Below are 19,260 nucleotides of genomic sequence, written 5' to 3' on the forward strand. Positions count from 1 at the left end.
CTCTCTGCTCCCAATTTTTATGCTTTTTAGATCTTTTCTGTTTATCTGGTTCACAACCCGCCTATGTGTCTTGATTTGATGCCCATGTGAAGAATGGAATAAAATAAGGAAATACGGAGATGGAATAAAAATCCCCGCAAACCCAAGGCTATTGTCCGAGGAAAGCTGGGGAGGGGTGAGCTGGGGGGTTGCAGGATCTGGTCCCACAGGTGGATTGTGATACCGTCGTGCAGCAGCTCCCCTGGGCCGTAGGTCTGGGTTAATGGGGTTCAAAGAGAAGGAAGGGTGGGGTGTCTGGGCTTTGGGATGAGAGCAGGACTCTCTGATTCCAGCCTGGTGTTGTCAAAGCGAGTCCATCGCGGGTCTCTCACTTTAGGGGGATGTCTTGTTTCTTGACTGGGAGGTAAATCTTCTTTTCTTTGTTTCTTCTTGGTCTGAAAAACAGAGTCGGAGAGGGGAGAGGGAAATCATGAGGAGGCTGGGTACCAAAGTGAAGGGGGTGATAAATACAACAGGAACCGGGCAGGCTCGCCCAGCATGAGTCCCGAAGGGAGTTCCGGGCGGCCATCCTCACTAAGGAAATTCGCTGAGTTCGGTGAACAGCTGGTGTGGCTGGAGGGCTCCCTGAACTCCGTGCAAGCCTGAGGCGGGCCTGACCCATTACTGAAGGTGCTCTACCCTCCTCCGTAACCAGGAATGTGGGAAATGTCTAAATCGAATCCTTTTCAGTTAAAAATGAAGATTGCAAAACCTAGACACCGTTGTCATCAGTTCTCCAAATAGGATGTGAGAATTATTTTTTACCAAAGTTCATTTACTTTTCAGCAGTTGGAGAGGGGAGAGGAAAATCTGTTCAAAAATTTGTTTGAATTGCACGTGTCTGAACCATCCTGTCTGTGGATACCAGGGTGTTGCTGATTCTCGTGGGAAAGCTGTTTTCTTCATTTTGTTGCGCACAGACATGCTCTCTCGACATGTTCCTGTTGGTAGCGGCCTTGAGATTTGGTGTGTGTATATGTGTACATCCCTGAGCTGTACTTTCCTGTCTCGCACTATGCAGAACATACTTTAAAAGTCGGTTTCCCATGAAACACCTAGGCCCCCCTTTTCTGTTCTATGGGACAGCTGTGAGGACTTTGTGAATACCAACAGCGGTTACTAGACACGTACGAAGTGCCAGGCACGTTGCATGGCTTTCTCGTCTGGTCCTTACAGAAACCCAGGTCAGGAACTGATGTCCCCACTTCCAGATGGGGAAACCGAGGCTTGGAGTTAAGGCCACGTGGAAGGAAGAGCGAGGGCCTGGCCTGATGGCCACGCCTCCCTCCTGACGGGCGGCTGGGGAATGCCCGGGGCCTCAGGGAGGAGCACTGTGGGAGGAGCTCAGCATGTACTGCAGGCGACCTGGTGCGCACCTGCTCGGTGCTGGCTTTCGGATAGGACATTGCACGGGATACCGTCTGTCCTCAGGGTCGGGGGGGGGGGTGCTCATGTGCATGGGACACTGCACTGAGATCGGGGGACGGGGACGGACATCTGGATCCAGGACCTCAAGCTGCAATGTCTCCATGCACCAGGCACTAGAGAACAGGGCATGCGGGAGTGTGGGGTACGGGGGGCTGGTGGGGGGGTGAAGGACATGCCCTCCAAAAAGCGGAGCCGTCACTCAGCTCCTGCAATTTGTCAATGAGAGGAAATGCCTTCTCAGCGTTACCCAATCCTCTGCTTGTTTATTTATGTTACCAGATGCTGGAAATTCAGTGGATGTGCAATTTCCCCCTAAAAGCCAGCGCGGGCCAACCTAAGCGCTGAGACGCTGGCATCCTGCGGCTGCCAGTGCGACCTCTGGCTGAATTCAAAGGCCTCGTCCAACTCTGAGCTCCAAGCTCCAGGAGTCCGGGCACTGCGAGGCCTCAGGATGGCTCCGTCCTGAAGGTGTTCAAGTGCACGCTTTGTAGGATGGGCAGACTTGGCCCCAGGGGCCCCACATGGAGTCTGGATAAGATAATAGAAATATCGAAGCATACGGCACAACGCAAACTTGTGGGGCATATGCCATCTACATTTCTCTTAAATTTTTAAAAAAGTTTACTTTTTAAATAGGTTTGTGTGGTTCAACATCCAGAAAGTACCAAAAAGTATGCATTGAGCCCAGCCAGATAAAGATTGAGCGTCGATCTATGACCCTGGAGGTCACAGCTCGATTCCTGGTCAGGGCACATGCCCAGATTGGGGGCTTGATCCCCAGGGTGGGGCATGCAGGAGGCAGCCGATCCATGATTCTCTCTCATGGTTGATGTTTTTCTCTCTCTCCCTCTTCCTCTCTGGAAAAAAAAAGCATGCATCGAAAGTCTCCTCCCACCTGGGACCCACAGCCCCCAGTCCACGGCAGCCCGTGTCACGGTGCTCGGAAAGCCTTCAAGAGACACAAGACAAATATGCATATATTACTTCAGGCATATGTATGTTCCCCCCTCTTCCCCCACAAAACGTTAAAACTGTTTGCGCGTGTTTTTCCATTAAAAAATGCGTCTTAGAAGACCTACCCCTACCCATTACATAGTGCATATAAAGCGGGTTCATTCTTTTTTGTTTTTGTTGTTAATCCTCACCTGAGGATATTTTTTCCGTTGATTTTTTTTTCTTTTTTTAACACCTGTCACACCACCGATTGAAGCAAAGCAGCACAGCACGCTGCTGCTTCACCCAAAAGCGGTGTTTTTCCTTTGCCCTTTCTTGACGGCTCAGTGGTCCATTGATTTTTTTAAGAGAGAGAATGGAAGGCAGGGGGAGAGAGAGAGAGTAGCATCTATGGGAGAGAGACACATCAACCGGTTGCCTCCCGCCTTTGACTGGAATTGAACCCGCGGCCCTTCAGTCTGCAGGCTGGTGCTCTAACCACTGAGCAATCGGCTAGGGCTGCTGCTTTCTTTTTAAGGGCCATATGATATTCTGTTGAATCACATACTATAATTTATATAACTGTCTCCCACTCAACAGGCATTTGGGTTGTTTCCAGTCTTTTGTTATATTAAGAAAAATTACCTTAAAGAATCGTCTTGCACATATGTTTTGCATATGTAAATTCTGGAAGTGTGGCGTTGCCAGGTAAAAGGATATGCACCTTTGCAATCTTTATCCTATTGTCATATCGCCCATCGGAGAGGTTCCCAATCTGGAATGTAGGCCCCTGTCTCCCCGTTCTCTCCTGACACGGATGTCCCCCAGCGGTGCGATCACCCGCCATCCCAGCGGCTGTCCGAGCAGGGAGTGTCTACCCTTCTCTTACTCGGAAGGAGGTCGAGCTCATCGCTGTATATTTCAGAGCCGTTTTTGTGTTCGCAGAATTCTCTGTTCAAACCCTTTGCTCACGTTTTCCTGTTGGGTGGTTGCTTTTATGAATGGTCAGAGCTCTTTCCACGCTGGGGACGTTAACCCTTCGTGGAGGAGTGCATGTTTTCTCTACGGTTGCGATATTATTTAAGCTTCGAGTCGTTTTTCCAAGCAGAATTTTAATTCTCATGAGGGCAAGCTCATGGATCTTTTTTAAGTGGGTCCCGGCGTTCGGGTCGTATTTACAAGGCCCTCCGCACTGGGAAAGCAGAAGGGGTTCTCCCGCAGTATCTTTCTTACTTTACGGTTCCTTTTCTGTACTCTCAGGTCTGATTCTGTGCGAATGGATCTCTCTGTGTGGTGTAAGGTCTACATCCTCCCTCATCTTTCCTTCCACTGGCCCAGAGCTGGCCAAGAGCACGTAGGAAGCAGTGCATTGGGGAAGGTCAGCTCGTACCTCCACAAGTTCTCCACCTCCTCGATCGTCTCCGGCAGCGTCTGCCCTCCGGTCTCTGGCAGCAGCAGCACCAGCCCTCCGGCGACCAAGCCAACCGCCGCTGAAAGGCAGGCACATGGGAACCACCGTGAGAGGGGACACTCAGCTCGGCCGGCGGGGCTCAGTGGCTGAGCGTTGACCCATGAACCAGGTGGTCACAGTTCGATTCCCGGTCAGGGCACATGCCCGGTTGCGGGCTCCATCCCCAGTGGGGGGCGTGCAGGAGGCGATTCTCTCGCATCATTGATGTTTCTATCTCTCCCTCTCCCGTCCTCTCTGAAACCAATAAAAATATATTAAAAAAAGAAGGGGACATTCTGGCGCTATAATTAGAGCTCCCTTATCCCTTAAAATTTGTCTGTGTCATTTCCTCTCCTTACGCATTTCTTTGCCCTCTGACAGCCCTACTCTCCACCATAAATATTGTGCGGATCCCAAACTCCGCTGGAGTACAATTCCTTGTAGGGAAGTGAAACTCTGCAACTCACATTTGAGTCGAGTTTATTCTAGGCGAGAACCTTGCCATAATATTAAGATACTTTGGAGTTAGAAAATAGCTGTAAAAGAAAAAAAAAACAACTCTAAGAAAAGCAAGAACAGAACCCTGCCAACACAAAGCACTTAGCGAGGAAAACTGAGTCAGAAACCTGGATTGTTACTGGCAAATAAAGTGATAGTTTGCTTTTAAAAGGGTTACTGTGTATGTAACAGCTTTCAAAAGCATAGCTGGGACTTGGATTTCGACGAATTCAGGTGTTTCATACATTTTTGTTTTTGTTTTTTGCTTTGTCTCCAGCTCTAATTTTTTGTATATGTTGGGAGTGGTGGTGGGGGTGGGTAGCAAACTTGTAGTGTTTTTGTGTCTTTAAATTCCCATTAAAGTTTTGGGAGCTAAGGTTATATTTGTACTAGTGGCCCGGTACATGAAATTCATGCACATTACAAGGGAATTAATTAGAGGAAATATTTTAATATTGCTATTGGCCCTTTCTCTCTAATAGAAGTATCTGGCTGGCCCACCTCCATTAGGTGACACCAAGACCTGTCTGGCCCCACCCCCGTCAAGCCCCGCCAAGGTGGGGGGGTGCAGCCTCGGGGGGTGGGGGCTCAGGTCCCCTGCCCGGGCTCGGCGCCACGCAGCTTCAGGTCCCTGCCGATCAGTCGTTACGGTGTCACGGCGTGCTGACCATTTGCATATTAACCTTTTATTATTAAGATGCTTTAGGCTGGTAACATTGTAACAGCCTTTCCTCAAAGTGGTGCCATGGAGGGTTTGTGTTTTCCTCATCTGCCTGCAGCGGAGGCAGAAAGAGGGAGCCCTGTGCCGGGGAGATCGCGGAGGGCGGAGCAGGAGGAGAGAGCGGGGCTCCTGCCGGGAGCGTCCTCCCGCCTCGAGGTCTGACACTGACTTTGGGCCTCTGCGAGCAGGAGGACTGATGGCTCCCGCACTGGAGCCATGGCAGCTGTGACAGGAGCGCTCATCCTGGTTTTACTAACACGAGTTTAACTAACGCTGGTAGTGCCACTCATTACTAGTCGTGCTAGTTGTTACTCACAGGCACCTGTTTTGAGGTCGAAGAACGGAGGCCCCTAGAAAAATAGGTTTTCATTCAAAGACACCTCAGAGGGTTTCTCACCGAAAATCACCAGGGGGAGCTCCTGCCAGACGCCGGTGAGCCGGTACACCAGGAAGGGCGTGAGGATGCCGCCAATGTCGCACATGGAGGAGCAGACGAGGACCCCGAGGTTCCTGCAGCAGAGAGCGGGGTTGCCCTTTCACTTTCTCCCAGAGCAGCCGTGTCCCCAGCCCACCCTCACGGACACAGCCCCCCAAACCACGGAGGTGCCTGTGGCCTGGGAACGGCCTTCACGGTATTCTCAGCTCACACACGTGACACACGGCACACATTTCCTTTGTATTCTGTTACACTTGTTGTCTGTTAACGTTCTTGAAAGCTTTAAATTGGGGGTGATTTTCACTTTCTGCTTTCACCCTGGCGTCCCCGTTTCTCTAGCCCGTTGCCGTGGCTTCAGTCCCGGTCCCGGGGCCGTTAGGTAACCCTCTCTCGATGCAGTGCCTCTCGTCTCAGCTCAGGCTCTGTCCCCCCCCCTCCCCCCCCAGCTGCTGGCGTGGGCTGTGACCGGGCTCCTGCCCGGGAAGGCGCCCACCCTCTCTGACCTGCGTTTCCGGCAGTGAGGCGTCTGCTGCTGGCACCCGTGCTTCTAGCCAAGCAGCACCCACATGCAGGGACGCCGGGGCTCACCTGATGAACGTGGGGTACAGCTCCGTGTTGACCAGGCAAACCATTTCGTAGGCCATTGTGATCCCCATGCGGCCCAAGCAGGCGACTGTGACTCTCAGCCACTGCAGGTCTGAGGGGAAACACACATGTGCACACCCCTGGCTTTGAACGTGTGGGGTGCGGTGGGGGAGTGGGCGGGGGACAGCCCACAGGCCAGTGAGGGACAAGAGAGCAAACTTGGTTCTTCTCCAGGGTCAAGGCAGTGCCGGCCGGCGCTCATGTCTGTTTAACTTCAGACACAACTCGAACACGCTTTTCACCCGAGAGCTCCGTCTCTAGTGACAACAGAATTCTGCCCGTGGCCAAGGCGGCCAACTTTCGTCTACAGAGTCACATGAGAGAAACAGTTGCTAATGACCGAAGGGTTCAGGCAAGGCTCCATGTGCGAGAGGACTCTGTTGGACAGGTTTCGCTCCCCCTCATTGAGAAGGTGTTTTGAGAGGAAAGAACGGAGCTGGAGGCCTGTTCGCTGGCAGCAGTCACTCAGGGTTGCTCATTAGTTTCGCAGGATGATGTGGGGAAGTCACGGGAGTTGCCTGAATAGTGTCTGGGACGTGCTGGGTAAGACTGAACCCTGGGCCTCCTCACCCAAAGCCCATCCCTGTGCTCCGGGCGGCCAGATGGCTTGTAGCATGGCCCTCCTGTCCCATCAGAGGACAACTGGGTGTCATTATACTATGGCAGGCAACCATTGGGTGCGAGTGTCCTTTTTTTTTTAAAAATATTTTTATTGATTTCAGAGAGGAAGGGAGAGGGAGAGAATTAGAAACATCAGTGATGAGAGAGAATCATTGATCAGCTACCTCCTGCACACCCCACACTGGGGATCGAGCCTGCAACCTGGGCATGTGCCCTGACCGGGAATCGAACCCTGACCTCCTGGTTCATAGGTCGAGGCTCAGCCACTGAGCCACTCCAGCTGGGGGTTGTGAGTGTACTTAAAGGCATATGTGTTTGTCATGAAGTTCCTGGATATTGGGTTCATTCCACCTCGATCTGGGTGATAAATTACGTGGTCTCCCTCTCAGAGGGCTGTGGTACCCCTCTTCCTAGGATCTTGGCGAGCGAGATCCTCGCCTGGCCTGACACTTACCTTCAGGGATAAAAACCGAGGCCAGACAGGCCGCCCCCGCCACCATGTTGGATCCAGCCCAGGGGTAGCGGCGGCCAATGCGGTCAATGGTGAGGATGATGAGGAGGGCGGCTGGGAACTCCACCAGGGCGGAGTAGAAGAAGTCCAGGTAGATGTTGCTCCCTGCGAGGCCCATGTGCATGATGAGGCCCTGGTAGAGGACAGAGCTGGTGAACCTGGGCCAAGAGGAGAGCTCAGGTCAAGGCTGGAGGAGAAGTCACGGGAGGGGGGCTTCTGGGAAAATCGGGGTTGGCCGTAAGTCACCCTTCCTTTGTCATCTTATTACTACTACTAGAGGTCTGGTGCACGAAATTCGTGCACAGTAGGGTCCCTAGGCTTGGCCGACAATTAGGGCTGATCTGTGGGGTGATCGGCGGGGTGATCGGGGCCCTCCTTGCACCCACCTTGACTGGACTGGTGCTGCCAGCTCACCAGCCCTGCCCCCTGCCACTGCCAGTAGCCTTCCCCATGTGGGGCGACCCGCAGGGCAATTGGGGTGGTCCCCGCTCGCACCTGCCTTGGCTGGCCTGGTGCCGCCTGCTTGCCGGCCCCACTCCCCACCATCGCTGGTCAGGGCCTGCGGCCTGGGGGCAGCTCCTGCATTGAGCGTCTGCCCCCTGGTGGTCAGTGCACGTCATAGCACCAGTTGGTCAATTTGCATATTAGGGTTTTCTATAGATAGATTCCCTCCACCCATTGCTTTTTCACTATCTGACCAGGTGGCGGCCCGCTGTGGCCTCAGCACCAGGACAGGGAGAACCTAGGAGCGCATTCCCTGGCCACGTTGGAAAGGCAAGAAGACATGGGAGTGGGATTTATTTAGTAAAACTCTGCAGGTCCTTAGTGGCTGGTGCTTCTCGGTGGCCTCCTAATGCAACTGGGATCAAAGGACTGATGGCTTCATTCACAGTTTAGGAAGCCGGAGGGGCCCATGGGCACAGCTCTCTTCTTAATGACTTCTCCTGCTGTGATGCAAGGAATATTTTGACACTGTTTCTAGGTGTGTTGACTGAAAGTGTCCATTGTCTTCATGGGAAATATGAGGACAGTTTGCAAGAGCTGCAATTATTCAATTAAAGAAAGAAGAAGAACGAGGCCAAACTTCACGGCTGCATTTTTTTCATGCAATATGGCGAAGGTGCTTAACTAATTCCCCACAGGCTTTGCTGTGCCAGTGACTGTGGCTCTTCAGGTGCTGGTGTGAGTCAGCGCGTGGGCACTGGGAGGAGGGCCTGGTGCGGAGCGGCGGCTCAGCCCTCAGGGCAACCTGCAGGCAGTGGGCGCCGTCAGGCCCAAGTCACTGGCTTATTCTTGTGGCTCATTCTTGTTCTAAAGTGACTTCTCCAGGAAGAAGAGACAGAGCAAAGGCCCTTCCCGGCCAGCCCTGTACTGTCAGGACAGAGCGACGGCGTCATCGGCTGAGCTGTACCAGGAGCTCTCGGTTTGGGCTGCATGTTTTTAAAACGGTGGTTCCCAAGCCCTTCTCCCGATGAATTCAACAGTATCCTTGGCGGGGAGGGGTCTGGCCTTGATATCTAAAAGCCTCCCAGGTGATTCCAAGGTGAAGCCAAGGTTGGGACCGTCCTGCGGGGCTTTGGAACGGGAAGTTGACGCCAAATCTGCCTGAGGAGGATGACGCCAGGGAAACCGCTGTCAACGGGCCCACCTCGCTGTGCCCGTCCACACGAACGCTGGCACTAGGCCGTGTTGGAAGGTATCTCGTTCCCTTCCACAAAGTGAATGATTGGATTGAAAGAATTTAGAAGGGTTTTATTTATGTTTTATTTAAAAAATATATTTGTATTGATTTCAGAAAGGAAGGGAGAGGGAGAGAGAGATGGAAACATCAATGGTGAGAGAGAGAGTCCTTGATCGGCTGCCTCCTGCACGCCCCACACTGGGGATCGAGCCCACCACCCGGGCATGTGCCCTGACCGGGAATCGAACTGTGACCTGGTTCATAGGTTGACGCTCAGCCACTGAGCCACGCCGGCTGGGCTGCAGGGATCTTAAAGGAAGAGCATTCCTTACCAGTTGTACATCAGGATCAAGGTGTGCTTCCTTATCTGCGGGGTTCGGACCAGGTCCAGGAACGAAGGGTTCAGCTTCTCGCCGACTTCCTCATCGGGTCTGAGGCACTAGACACACGAGAACCATTTGTATGTGGAGCGGCCGTGTCCCTGCGCCACTGAGGGCGGGAGGGAGCAGCAGTCGCCTGTCCCGCCAGGACTGGCTCAGCCCGTCACACACCCTCGCTCCTCCCAGCTTACAGCTGTCCTGGGAGTGGGTTCTGGGGTCCCACCCATTTCCCAGGCGAGGAAGCTGGAGTCCCAGGATGACCCAGGCACAGACATAAAGGGGCGCGATCTAGGCAAAGCCCGATGGGGGAATCGGGGCCACACGACGGCGTGAGAGACCGAGGAGCGAGGGGAAGAAACCTCCCTCGGCCAGCACTGACCAGACTTCATCGCGGGTGTGAGCTGTGACCTCTGGCAGGCTGGAGCCCACACGTGTTTCGGTCCTGACCCATCTCCGCAGGGACCCAAAACCTAAGACCGGGGCTGTCCAGGCATTGCTGGGAGGGATTTATCCCAGCCCCCCGAAACCAGAGGGGAAGCGGGGGAAGGCCTGCGCCCCAAGTCCCCATGGGAAACGTCCTGTGAAACCTCAGATGCTGCCGGGTCACCTGTCTCAGCTCCTCAGTCAGAAATGATTGACTCTGATTTCGACACGATTGCCTAACAAGCTCGCTCTCCCTTTCCCAGCCCCTGTGGGATGGAGGTGCGAGTAAAGAGGTGAGTCCGCTGGAGGCAGTGCGCAAGGCAGAGGAAGCGGCCTCCAGCCCCCACTCCGCGCGAGAAGGCAGGCTGCTCAGAACGGCTGGACACTTCCTACCCACTGTCTTGAATTCTAAGAAATGATCCATCGTGTTGGAAAATCCGCTTTCCTGATCTGGGAATCTTCCCTCTAGGGGGCCTCCCTCCGTGGGGATGCAGGCAGACGCACAGGTGAAGCAGACATGGGCGGGACGGCGGGGTGGGGAGAGGGTGGTCGGGGTCGGGGGTTGGGTGCAGGGGTGGGGGAGGGGGCAGCACAGGCCTGAGGTGCCTCAGCAGAAGCTTCTCATGTGACTTGCAAAGGGCTGTTTGGTTTCCTAAAACTAAAAGGGTTTATGCTTCCCACCTGTTTATGGTCATGGCACCTCCCCTGCAGGTGAGCATGCTTCCCACCCTCTGATGGCCCGGGTTTTCCACGTCCTTCATCTCGCCCCCCCGCCGCCCCCCCCGCCACTCCCCCCCCCCCCCGCCCCCCCCCCCACCCCGCACCAGCTCTGCTCACCTGGAGCCCCGTGGGCATGGCCTTGCCGTTCTTCCTGGAGATGTGCCTCAGCACCTGCATGGCCTCGGCGTGTCTGTTCTGGGAGAGCAGCCACCTCGGGGACTCGGGCACGCACCTGGGTTCCGTGCCAGTGTCAACAGTGCGTTAGCGGAGGAGAACCCCCCCGGCCCTGCCCCCCACGGCCACACCAGATTTCCGTGAGGAACCTCGCTCAGCGAGGCACCTCCAGAGGAAATGGAGTCAGGCAGAGGCTGCACAGCCCAGGGAACACCCCGCAGGCGCCCGGGAAGCTATGCGGTGGGCCGGGCCTGCGGTGGGACAGGAGTGAAGGGCCCCGGGCAGCAAAGGGATGGTGCGTGTCAGGGGAGGGAGAGAAAACATATGGCAACCGGTTTCCTTGTTCCTCCAAACAGACGTACCAATAATAGAGCAGGAAGCAGAAGTTGGGCAGGGTCACTGCGAACTGCAGCCACCGCCAGTGGGGCAGCGCGTAGGCCACCCCCGCGAGCACCAGGAGCCCCACGGTGAAGGCGGCTTGGTAAGCGATCCCCACGGCCCTGCGGTAGCTCAGCCCCACGAACTCCGTCACTGCAGAGAGAGCCACGTGGTCAGCGAGCCGGGACAGCAGGCCGCTGGCTGGCCGACCACGCCCAAGCCAGAATGCCAACCTCACAGTGTCGTCCAAATTCTAGACCTTTCTATACAGCTCCCTGAAACTTTAAATTGTTCCTTGAGGCCTGTTTTAGAATGATTGCTATGGTGTTAATTCATGTAAAAATCTTATAATCCCACATTAGATGGGGTGGTGAGCAACATGTTTGATTTCCAGAATAATCTCAAGGGTAGAGGCAGTTGTATTTCTGATCCATGCGGAGTTTTGATGTAGAGGAATGAAGGCAGTGATAATTCAACACTGGAATGAGTCTAGCGCTGAATCCAGGTGGTAGGTGGCTTTTATGTAAATGAATGCCTCCATGTAACGCGTTCTCTACGCGAGTTAAACATTCTCCTGGCAACCCTGTTAATGTGTGTCCATGGCTCGAAAAGCTCGCGGTGGATTCCCCTGCCTGGAGTCAGCGGGTACCGGCTCCCACACACTGGTGTTTAAATTTCCTGGAATTTTGAAAGCTGGTTGCTAAACCCACTGGCACCTTAAAATCTGTCTCGGTGGGAGTATTTATAACTCAGAGGTTGGAAAACACTATAAATCATGGTTTTTCGTTTTCCACGGGCCGGTTCACCAGCACCCCCTCCACCGTGTGCTAAAATAGTCAGCTTCACTCCCCGCCGTGACTACATCACGGCAGGCGTACGGAATCTGCGCTACAATAATTTAGGGAGTAGTTATTCCCATATCGCAAACGGACTAGAATTGAAATTCGAGATACTCCATGAGCCACAGAGTTTCTGTTTAAAACGTTTGGGGATTGTGTCGAAGACTTCAACCCGTTATAAACCAAACAGAAATGCACCCTAAAAACACTGTCAATGACTGTGAATGACCCCAAAGCACCTTAAAGCAGAGTTCAACCAGAGGAGGCGAGTGCTCCCTAAGGAGAAATGCCCATCCCCCACAGAAGCTGCCTCCACAGGCAGGCCTCCCGCAGGCCGTGCCGAGGGATGGGCAAGAGCAGAGCGGAGGCTGAAACCGTTTCAGTTCCCACCGTCGACTTCCACACAGTTCTACATACTGCGTATCCTGCAACCAAATTACCGCTCGAATAACTGGGTACGTGAATTCCTCTGTGGCCCAAACGTCGTTAGGTGGCTGCCGGGACAGGCAGCCAACAGTACCCCGCGCCCTCCTTCCTCCATCTCCCAGAACCCCCAAGTTTGTGCGACCAGGTAGAGTTTCAGGCACGGAGTCTAGGTCTCTCGTGCGTCGTGAGAGCTTTGCTATTGCTATTTCAGTTTCACGTGTCCCCCTCCCTGTGCCTGGGTGCTGTTCCAAGGTCGCTGAAGGGAAAGCAATGCCCGGGGCCTGTTGATGGTGGGCATTTGTTCTGATGCCGCCTTGAGGATGCTGTGCTTCTAGAAGCCAAGCCTTCTCCTGCACCCCATGGAGCGGAAGCCCAAGTCTGGCTGCTGGTGAGTCGGATGTAAGTGACGCTCCTGGCCCTGCCGCGGGCTGGGGAGCCTAGACCGGCCAAGCCCTCGCGTTCTCAGCCTCCTCGCATGTCCATGGAGGCTAACTGTGCTTTGCTGGAATGGCTTTCGGCAAAGTCTTAAAGTCCCTCATAAACCTAACGCAGCTCTCAGCCCCGCTTTTCTTCATGGATCGGCCTCGCAGGCTAGATTTTCTCTCCGTGTCCTACCCCAGGGCACAGAAAACAGATTCCTAAGGAGTTACGTAAGAAGCCGATGGCGCGGTGCTGAGCCTCGCAGCCAACTCCGTTGTGTTCCCATTGGAGGAACGCACGCTGAGCGGACTGACAGGATTTTAGGAACTCTTGACGCAGAAAAGACACCCGTCTGGGCGCTGTCTGGAAGGCGGGTCCCTGTGCCTCCACCCACCACCTGCCTGCATTCTGGCAGCACCGACCCTGCGCTCTCCCCGCTGCAGTCACAGCATCTTACTCAGGATGTAGCTGATCACCCAGCTGGCCTTGCTGACCAGCCCTTGGACCAGGCGGAACAGTAGCACCCAGAGGTAGGTCGGGGCAACGGCCATGAGAACTCCCGACGTAGCGTTGATGAGGATGGTAAGGAAGAGGCAGAGCTTGCGGCCGAACCTGCGAGGAGCAAACAAGGAGAGCGAAGAGGGTGAGATTAGATGCGCGAAGGTTGTGGAAAGTCATGGAAGTCACGGAGCTCTAACATCTGAATTATGGGCGAGAGCCCGCTCAGGTGGGCCCTGGTCCAGACTTTCCACCTGTGACTCTGCGTGCGTTTTAGGCACAGAAGCCCATTCACCCAGGACCAGGGCACCGCCCAGTCCCTCGCTGTGAGGGTTTGAGGGCCAGGGTCATTCTTCCAGAGTCTAAATTCTCAGGGTCCCCGGGGGTCATCTGTACATTAAAGTTGGGGAAGCACGGCTTTCATTTCACTGAGCCTCAGTTTGCTCCCCTGCAAAATTGGGAATGGTCAAATCTGACACAAAGAGAGGGAGAAACAGCGATTTGTTGTTCTACTTATGCATGCATTGGGTGATTATTTATGCAGGCATTGGATGATTAGGCATGCATTGGATGGTTATGCATGCATTGGATGGTTATTTATGCATGCATTGGATGATTATTTATGCATGCATTGGATGGTTATTTATGCATGCATTGGATGATTATGCATGCATTGGATGGTTATTTATGCATGCATTGGATGATTATGCATGCATTGGATGGTTATTTATGCATGCATTGGATGGTTATTTATGCATTCATTGGATGATTATTTATGCATGCATTAGATGGTTATTTATGCATGCATTGGATGATTATTTATGCATGCATTGGATGGTTTTTGCATGTGCCCTGACCAGGGATTGAACCTGCAACCTTGGTGTATCTGCATGACGTTCTAACTAACTGAGCTACCTGGCCGGGGCCTCAATTCTCCTTTTGAAGGCTGTCCTGACCCTGACTGAGATACGAGGTGTGGGGGTGCCCACCACAGCGACTGGCACATAGGAGACCTCGACTTGGAAGCGTCCACGTGGTTGGGTAATTTGGCTGGGGCCCATGGGGACCTTGATTCTGCTTTGAGCCAGTTCCATCCATTCTGGGAGGCCCCGGCTCCTGAGAGCTCACTGTTATATTTTCAGACACGCTGTGAGCTCACTGTTAAACAGCCATCAAAGTTAAATTATATGCTTATAATTAGGTAAATTACACTTATAAGCACGTGTAATCAATATGTAAAACGCATCGATTCCCAGTATGTGGCGGTGTTTGACCATTATAGATGCTCAGGAGGTTATTTGTGACTTTCTGCTGTGTGTGCGGTGGGAGCACACAGGACGGTGCCTGGCTCCAGCCAACCCTGTGCTCAGTGGCCTCAGCTCGGTAGCTTGCGGTGGGCCATGTGGGAGTATTCACACCAGGGCCATCAGCAAGTGCTGCAAATCGGGGCCTTTCCCCTCAGAGCCAGTTGTCTGACACGGATCGCACACCGCTCGATGCAGCACTTGGAATGAGTGATTGTTGGAACAAGGAACCTGGACTTGGTGAGAGATTCCTTTTTGGGGTCAGGTGATCCTCAAAACCACTCTTCGGGAGGTCGTGGGTGATGAAACAAATTAGATACCTAACAGAGAGGTTATTTTCAAATTCCCTAACTTCAGTCCTCCCTCCCTTTTCCTTCCTTCCCCCACCTGTTTTCTTTCCTTCCCACTTTCCATTTGCAAAGCTGACCTCCAGAGAGTTGACTTGGTGTCAGACTCAGTATTCTTACTTACAACTTTTTCATAATCTCCCCCTCCCCCATCCCTGGTTTTCTTTGAAAAGACGCTGTAATTATCTGTCAGGTCATATTTTTAAAAAATCTCACAGAAAACAATCTATTTAATGTTGGTTTATTCTGTCGCATAAAAGAGATTTCCATGAGATTCTTGTATAAATCTGAAAATTGTTCAGAAATAGGCATTAAGTATGCAATATGTAAATTGCCTTTTTTTGAGCCCGGGGGTGGTTATCTTATCACACACTCTTACGTGCACACACAAATAGAACAGAAAAAGAGGCAAAACCAACAGAACTTCAGACAATTTAAGAAAAAAGAAAAGAAGGTCCAGTGGTAAGGAAGGACCAGCATCTTGAGGGAGAGCCGTGAGTAATCAGCTCTACCCGGGATTGAAAGTACGAACAGTAATGAGGCCACACAGAAGGTGGATGATGGGATGATCGCCCAGGAATGCAGTGTCAGGAGAGTTAGAACCGTCTCCTGCCTTGGGTGGGATGAGAATCATTAACTCGCTCGCTTAACCAGCCGCGAGGCGCAGCCACCTAGCTGCTCCCTTCTGTCGGGGCGAGTGTCAGTGTCTGCACCATCCAGCGAGGGAGGCGGAGAGGGGGCCAGGAGCCAGCAGGAGGGCCACGCACTGGAAGGAGCCCAGGGGACTCTGGACCTGCCCCTCCCCTCAGCGCGGCTCTCCTGACTTACGGGGTCATCTCCAAACAGCCATCCTCAGCTCTGAGGCCATGAAATAAAAGCAGATGGCCTTCCTCTTTGCCTCATGGGCTCCCACGGAGTCCCAGGGGCAGCCTTTGAAAGGAGCTGAGCACATAGTTTCAGAAAGGGTGTGGTGGATGGAGCTGCTGGTGGCCCAGCCTCTCGACACCTTTCCTCCCTCTCTCCCCCTCCCCTCCCCTCCTTCTCTCCCCCTCCCCTCGCCCGGGTGGATGGTGAGGAAGAAGGACTTGGGTCAAACCATCCATTACCCGCCCTCTCACCTGTCTGCTATGTAGCCGATCCCCATGGAACCGACAAAGAATCCCACGTTCACGGCCGCCTGAACGAGGTCCAGCATCCAGGAGTCGGCACACACCAGGTTAAACTGCCGAGGGGCCGGAGGGGTCCCGCGTCCGGAGAGAAAGGAAACAAACGGTCAGACCCGCCTCGGCCCGGGGAGCTGCCCTCGTGCCCCTGGCGTGGGGTGGATGGGCCGGGAGGCAGGAACCCACTTTTCTTGCCATTGTGTTAATTTCCCCACACGACCAAAAGATCTGTCCCGTAGTCTGTTTAGCATCCCGCCTGGCAGTAGGTCGTTAGGCTAAACTCCGTTGCTGGCTACATCATCTGAAGTCGGGTGGTTACTTCATTTCTGCACAGAACAATTTCCCTTTCTAATTTTAGTGTACACATAGGTGTGTGAACAGGACACAGAAGCTGCCTGGAGTAGGTTGGGTTGTTCCTCGTCTCGTTGCTGTCTCTTTAAGGCCAGGGTCGGGGCGGGAAGGGGGGAAGGTGCGGGGGTGGGGGGGCTTTTTTTCTGCCAAGGGCCACTTGGATATTTATTTACTTACTTATTTATTTATAAAGACCACACCCCGGGCATGTGCCCTTGACCGGAATCGAACCTGGAACCCTTCAGTCCACAGGCCGACGCTCTATCCACTGAGCCAAACCAGCCAGGGCCCATTTGGATATTTATAACATCCTTCGCAGGCCATACAAAGTTAAAATCAACTTTAAAAGTAGCCTGCTCTATTTGGTCAAACATGTAATTAGAACTCACCCCTGATGCCTTGGCAGGGCCTTGTACGGCCCTCGGGCTGGACGCTCCCCACCCTGCTGATGTCTGGGGGACTGACTGGGGGCGTCTTGCTGAGGCTGTGACACTGGCTCTCTCTGGAACAGGAGGGAGTGTGGGAGAAGGGCCGGGTGCTGGCCTGGAAGGCAGGCGATCCCGCTTGGGGCTGACCGCTAATCCTCTCACGCTGCGGCCTGGGCGAAACTTTCCCGGGCTCAGGGCCTGATTCCTCATCTCTGCGGGAAGGGCGGAGTGCGGCCCCTGTAAAGCCTCAGCGCTGTGTGGGGCTAACTCTGTGACCTTCAGCGTTTCATGCAACTGCGAGACCATCTGAGGCCCTTAAACAAGGCCCCTCGCGCTCAAGGTCTGTCCACACGAGCCACCCAGTCTTCCATGGCGCCAGGCAGCGGCACGCTCTGTGCTCTGTGCTCTCGGGATAATTGCCCCCCCCCCCCCTCCATTTTACTTTGCCTCTAGGAAGAGCACATCTCTATTTTTTTGTTTCCTCTATATTTATTGAAATGAGCTTAGATTGCAATTAGATGCTGATGTTGCCTCTGGTGTTTAGTAACATAAGGGCACCGTCGCATCAGCTCCCACCCCAGCTGGCCAGCAAGAGCAGTGCAGCGAGTGCGGCAGGCACCGCTCAGGTGGGCCCGCAGGCTCGCAGGGGACCCTCCTCGGGATGGGGGAGTGGAGGGGGAGGCAGGGCGGCCAGAGGGAGAGGAGGCTTGAATCTTTCCCTTCCCTGGCATTATTTCCGGGAACTGTCATTGGCCTTTGCTTGTTTCTTACAGCTGGGAGTTGCATAAATGAGAATCATGATCGAATTTGACCCGGGTTTTAGCTAATCCACTCACACTCCAGACAAATAAGAGGCTGCATGTTTTTGTCAGAAACCGGGATTTCCTAAGATACCCTGAGTCCAAGGAGCATGCGTGGGCCTTACTGGCTTCTTCCATAAGAAAAGCTACACTATTTTAAAAAATTTTTAATCTTTATTGTTGAAATTATTACATAGGTTCTCCTTTCCCCCCATTAACCTCTTCCAGCCCGCTCTCGTCACCCCCCACCCGCCCTCCCCTCCCCATTGTCTGTGCCCACGGGAGATGCATAGATGCAGACAAGATCCCTGGTTGATCTCTTCCCACCTCTCCTGCCTCCCCTCTGAGGTTCAACAGTCTGTTCGCGCTTCTGTGGCTCTGGGTCTATTTTCAATCAGTTTATTGCACTATTTGCGTTTGGTTTAAGTCCTGCCTCACTCACCTCGGTCACGATGGAGGAGCCGGGCGTGTCGTACACCCAGCCGTGCCTGCAGGGGCCCAGCGGCAGGAGGCTCCTGTTGGCGGCCAGGCCGGCCAGCGGGTCCACGCAGTCCAGGCTGCTCCGGTTCCAGTCCACCTCGTAGCTGAGGCACTGGCGGGGGAAGGCCTCGCCCGCGGGCCCCGGGCCGGGCGCTGTGAAGTTCAGCTCCTCAGCCGGGCTCCAGCCGCAGCGCTGGCTCAGCTGGGCCACGCCCGGGCTCCGGCAGCGGTGCTCGGGGGTGAAGCCCAGGAACACGATGCCCACGTAGATGGGGGGGAACGATGCCGAGAACAGAGCGAGGAGGAGAAACGTTTGCTTCTGGAAGAAGTTGAATTCCCCGACGTGCGCGAGCACCTCGTCCACCGTGGGCATTGTGGCTGCGGGCAGGCGGGGTCCGACACGCTTCCTGGGCGGCCACGAATGCCCCCGCCAGGCTGCGGCCAGCTCAGCACAGCTCAGACCAAAAGTCCAAGTGTGAGCGTGAGCTCACTTCAGAGAGCCGCTCTGGTACAGCCCTGCTCGAGGCCCGGCCTCCAGCCGTGCCTCCTCCACGGGTGCTGGTCCCGCTGCTCCCCTGACCGCTGCCCTGCCGTGCCCTGAGCCAGTAACCGCCAGATGTGTCGATTGCAACACCGCTCTCGCCGAGTTGGCCACTGCCTCCTACCAGCACCACAAACAATCCTCGCTCTGTGTCCCCGGGCGAGAAATCTGAGCGCTCACACACCGCTGGCCTGTTAATCTTTCCCCATTAACCTAAGTGTCCGGGGAAGGAACACTTTCCTATCACGCCCGCTCGGCCCCCTTCCTCCCGGGGCTGGGGATGCGCAGGCTGCTCGCCTGGTGCCGCCTGAGCCCTGGACTGGGGCAGAGCCTGGTCTGCATGAAGGAGGTTTGCAGACTCTACCCCGGGCTCCTGCTACAAACAATGCACGCGCCCTGGTTCCGCGCTGTGGCTGCTCGTTTGAGTTTTCGTCTGGGTTTTCTAGTTCTACTTTTTTTTAAAAAATATGTTTTTTATTGATTTCAGAGAGGAAGGAAGAGGGAGACAGAGATAGAAACATCACTGATGAGAGAGAATCATGGATTGGCTGCCTCCTGCACGCCCCCCACTGGGGATCCAGCCTGGCACCAGGGCATGTGCTCTGGCCGGGAATTGAACTGTGAC

General features: G+C 54.2%; 1 protein-coding gene and 1 pseudogene across 1 annotated transcript; both read right to left on the reverse strand.

Annotated features, from left to right (window-relative positions):
- Positions 1-365: 365 nt before the first annotated feature.
- SLC22A2 (solute carrier family 22 member 2) lies at positions 366-18,467 on the reverse strand. Its single transcript, XM_006108246.3, has 11 exons — positions 18,057-18,467; positions 15,991-16,094; positions 13,181-13,335; positions 11,023-11,191; positions 10,604-10,718; positions 9,296-9,402; positions 7,226-7,440; positions 6,094-6,202; positions 5,467-5,579; positions 3,791-3,890; positions 366-434 (listed from the first exon to the last, which is right to left on the reverse strand). Exons 1-11 carry the CDS (start codon positions 18,465-18,467, stop codon positions 368-370), a joined length of 1,665 nt encoding a protein of 554 aa, XP_006108308.1. The 3' UTR covers positions 366-367.
- LOC111824520 lies at positions 2,655-2,774 on the reverse strand (annotated as a pseudogene).
- Positions 18,468-19,260: the final 793 nt, after the last annotated feature.

Source organism: Myotis lucifugus, unplaced genomic scaffold (assembly GCF_000147115.1).
Source record: "Myotis lucifugus unplaced genomic scaffold, Myoluc2.0 scaffold_1951, whole genome shotgun sequence".
Taxonomy (NCBI): domain Eukaryota; kingdom Metazoa; phylum Chordata; class Mammalia; order Chiroptera; family Vespertilionidae; genus Myotis; species Myotis lucifugus.

Excerpts from the sequence above, each read along its gene's own strand:
- SLC22A2 (XM_006108246.3), bottom strand. The coding sequence starts at position 18,467 with ATGCCCACGGTGGACGAGGTGCTCGCGCACGTCGGGGAATTCAACTTC. Across the intron at positions 16,095-18,056 it reads GCTCCTCCATCGTGACCGAG|TTTAACCTGGTGTGTGCCGA; the intron begins GTGAGTGAGGCA and ends GCCCCTCGGCAG. Across the intron at positions 9,403-10,603 it reads CCATGCCCACGGGGCTCCAG|TGCCTCAGACCCGATGAGGA; the intron begins GTGAGCAGAGCT and ends TCGTGTGTCTAG.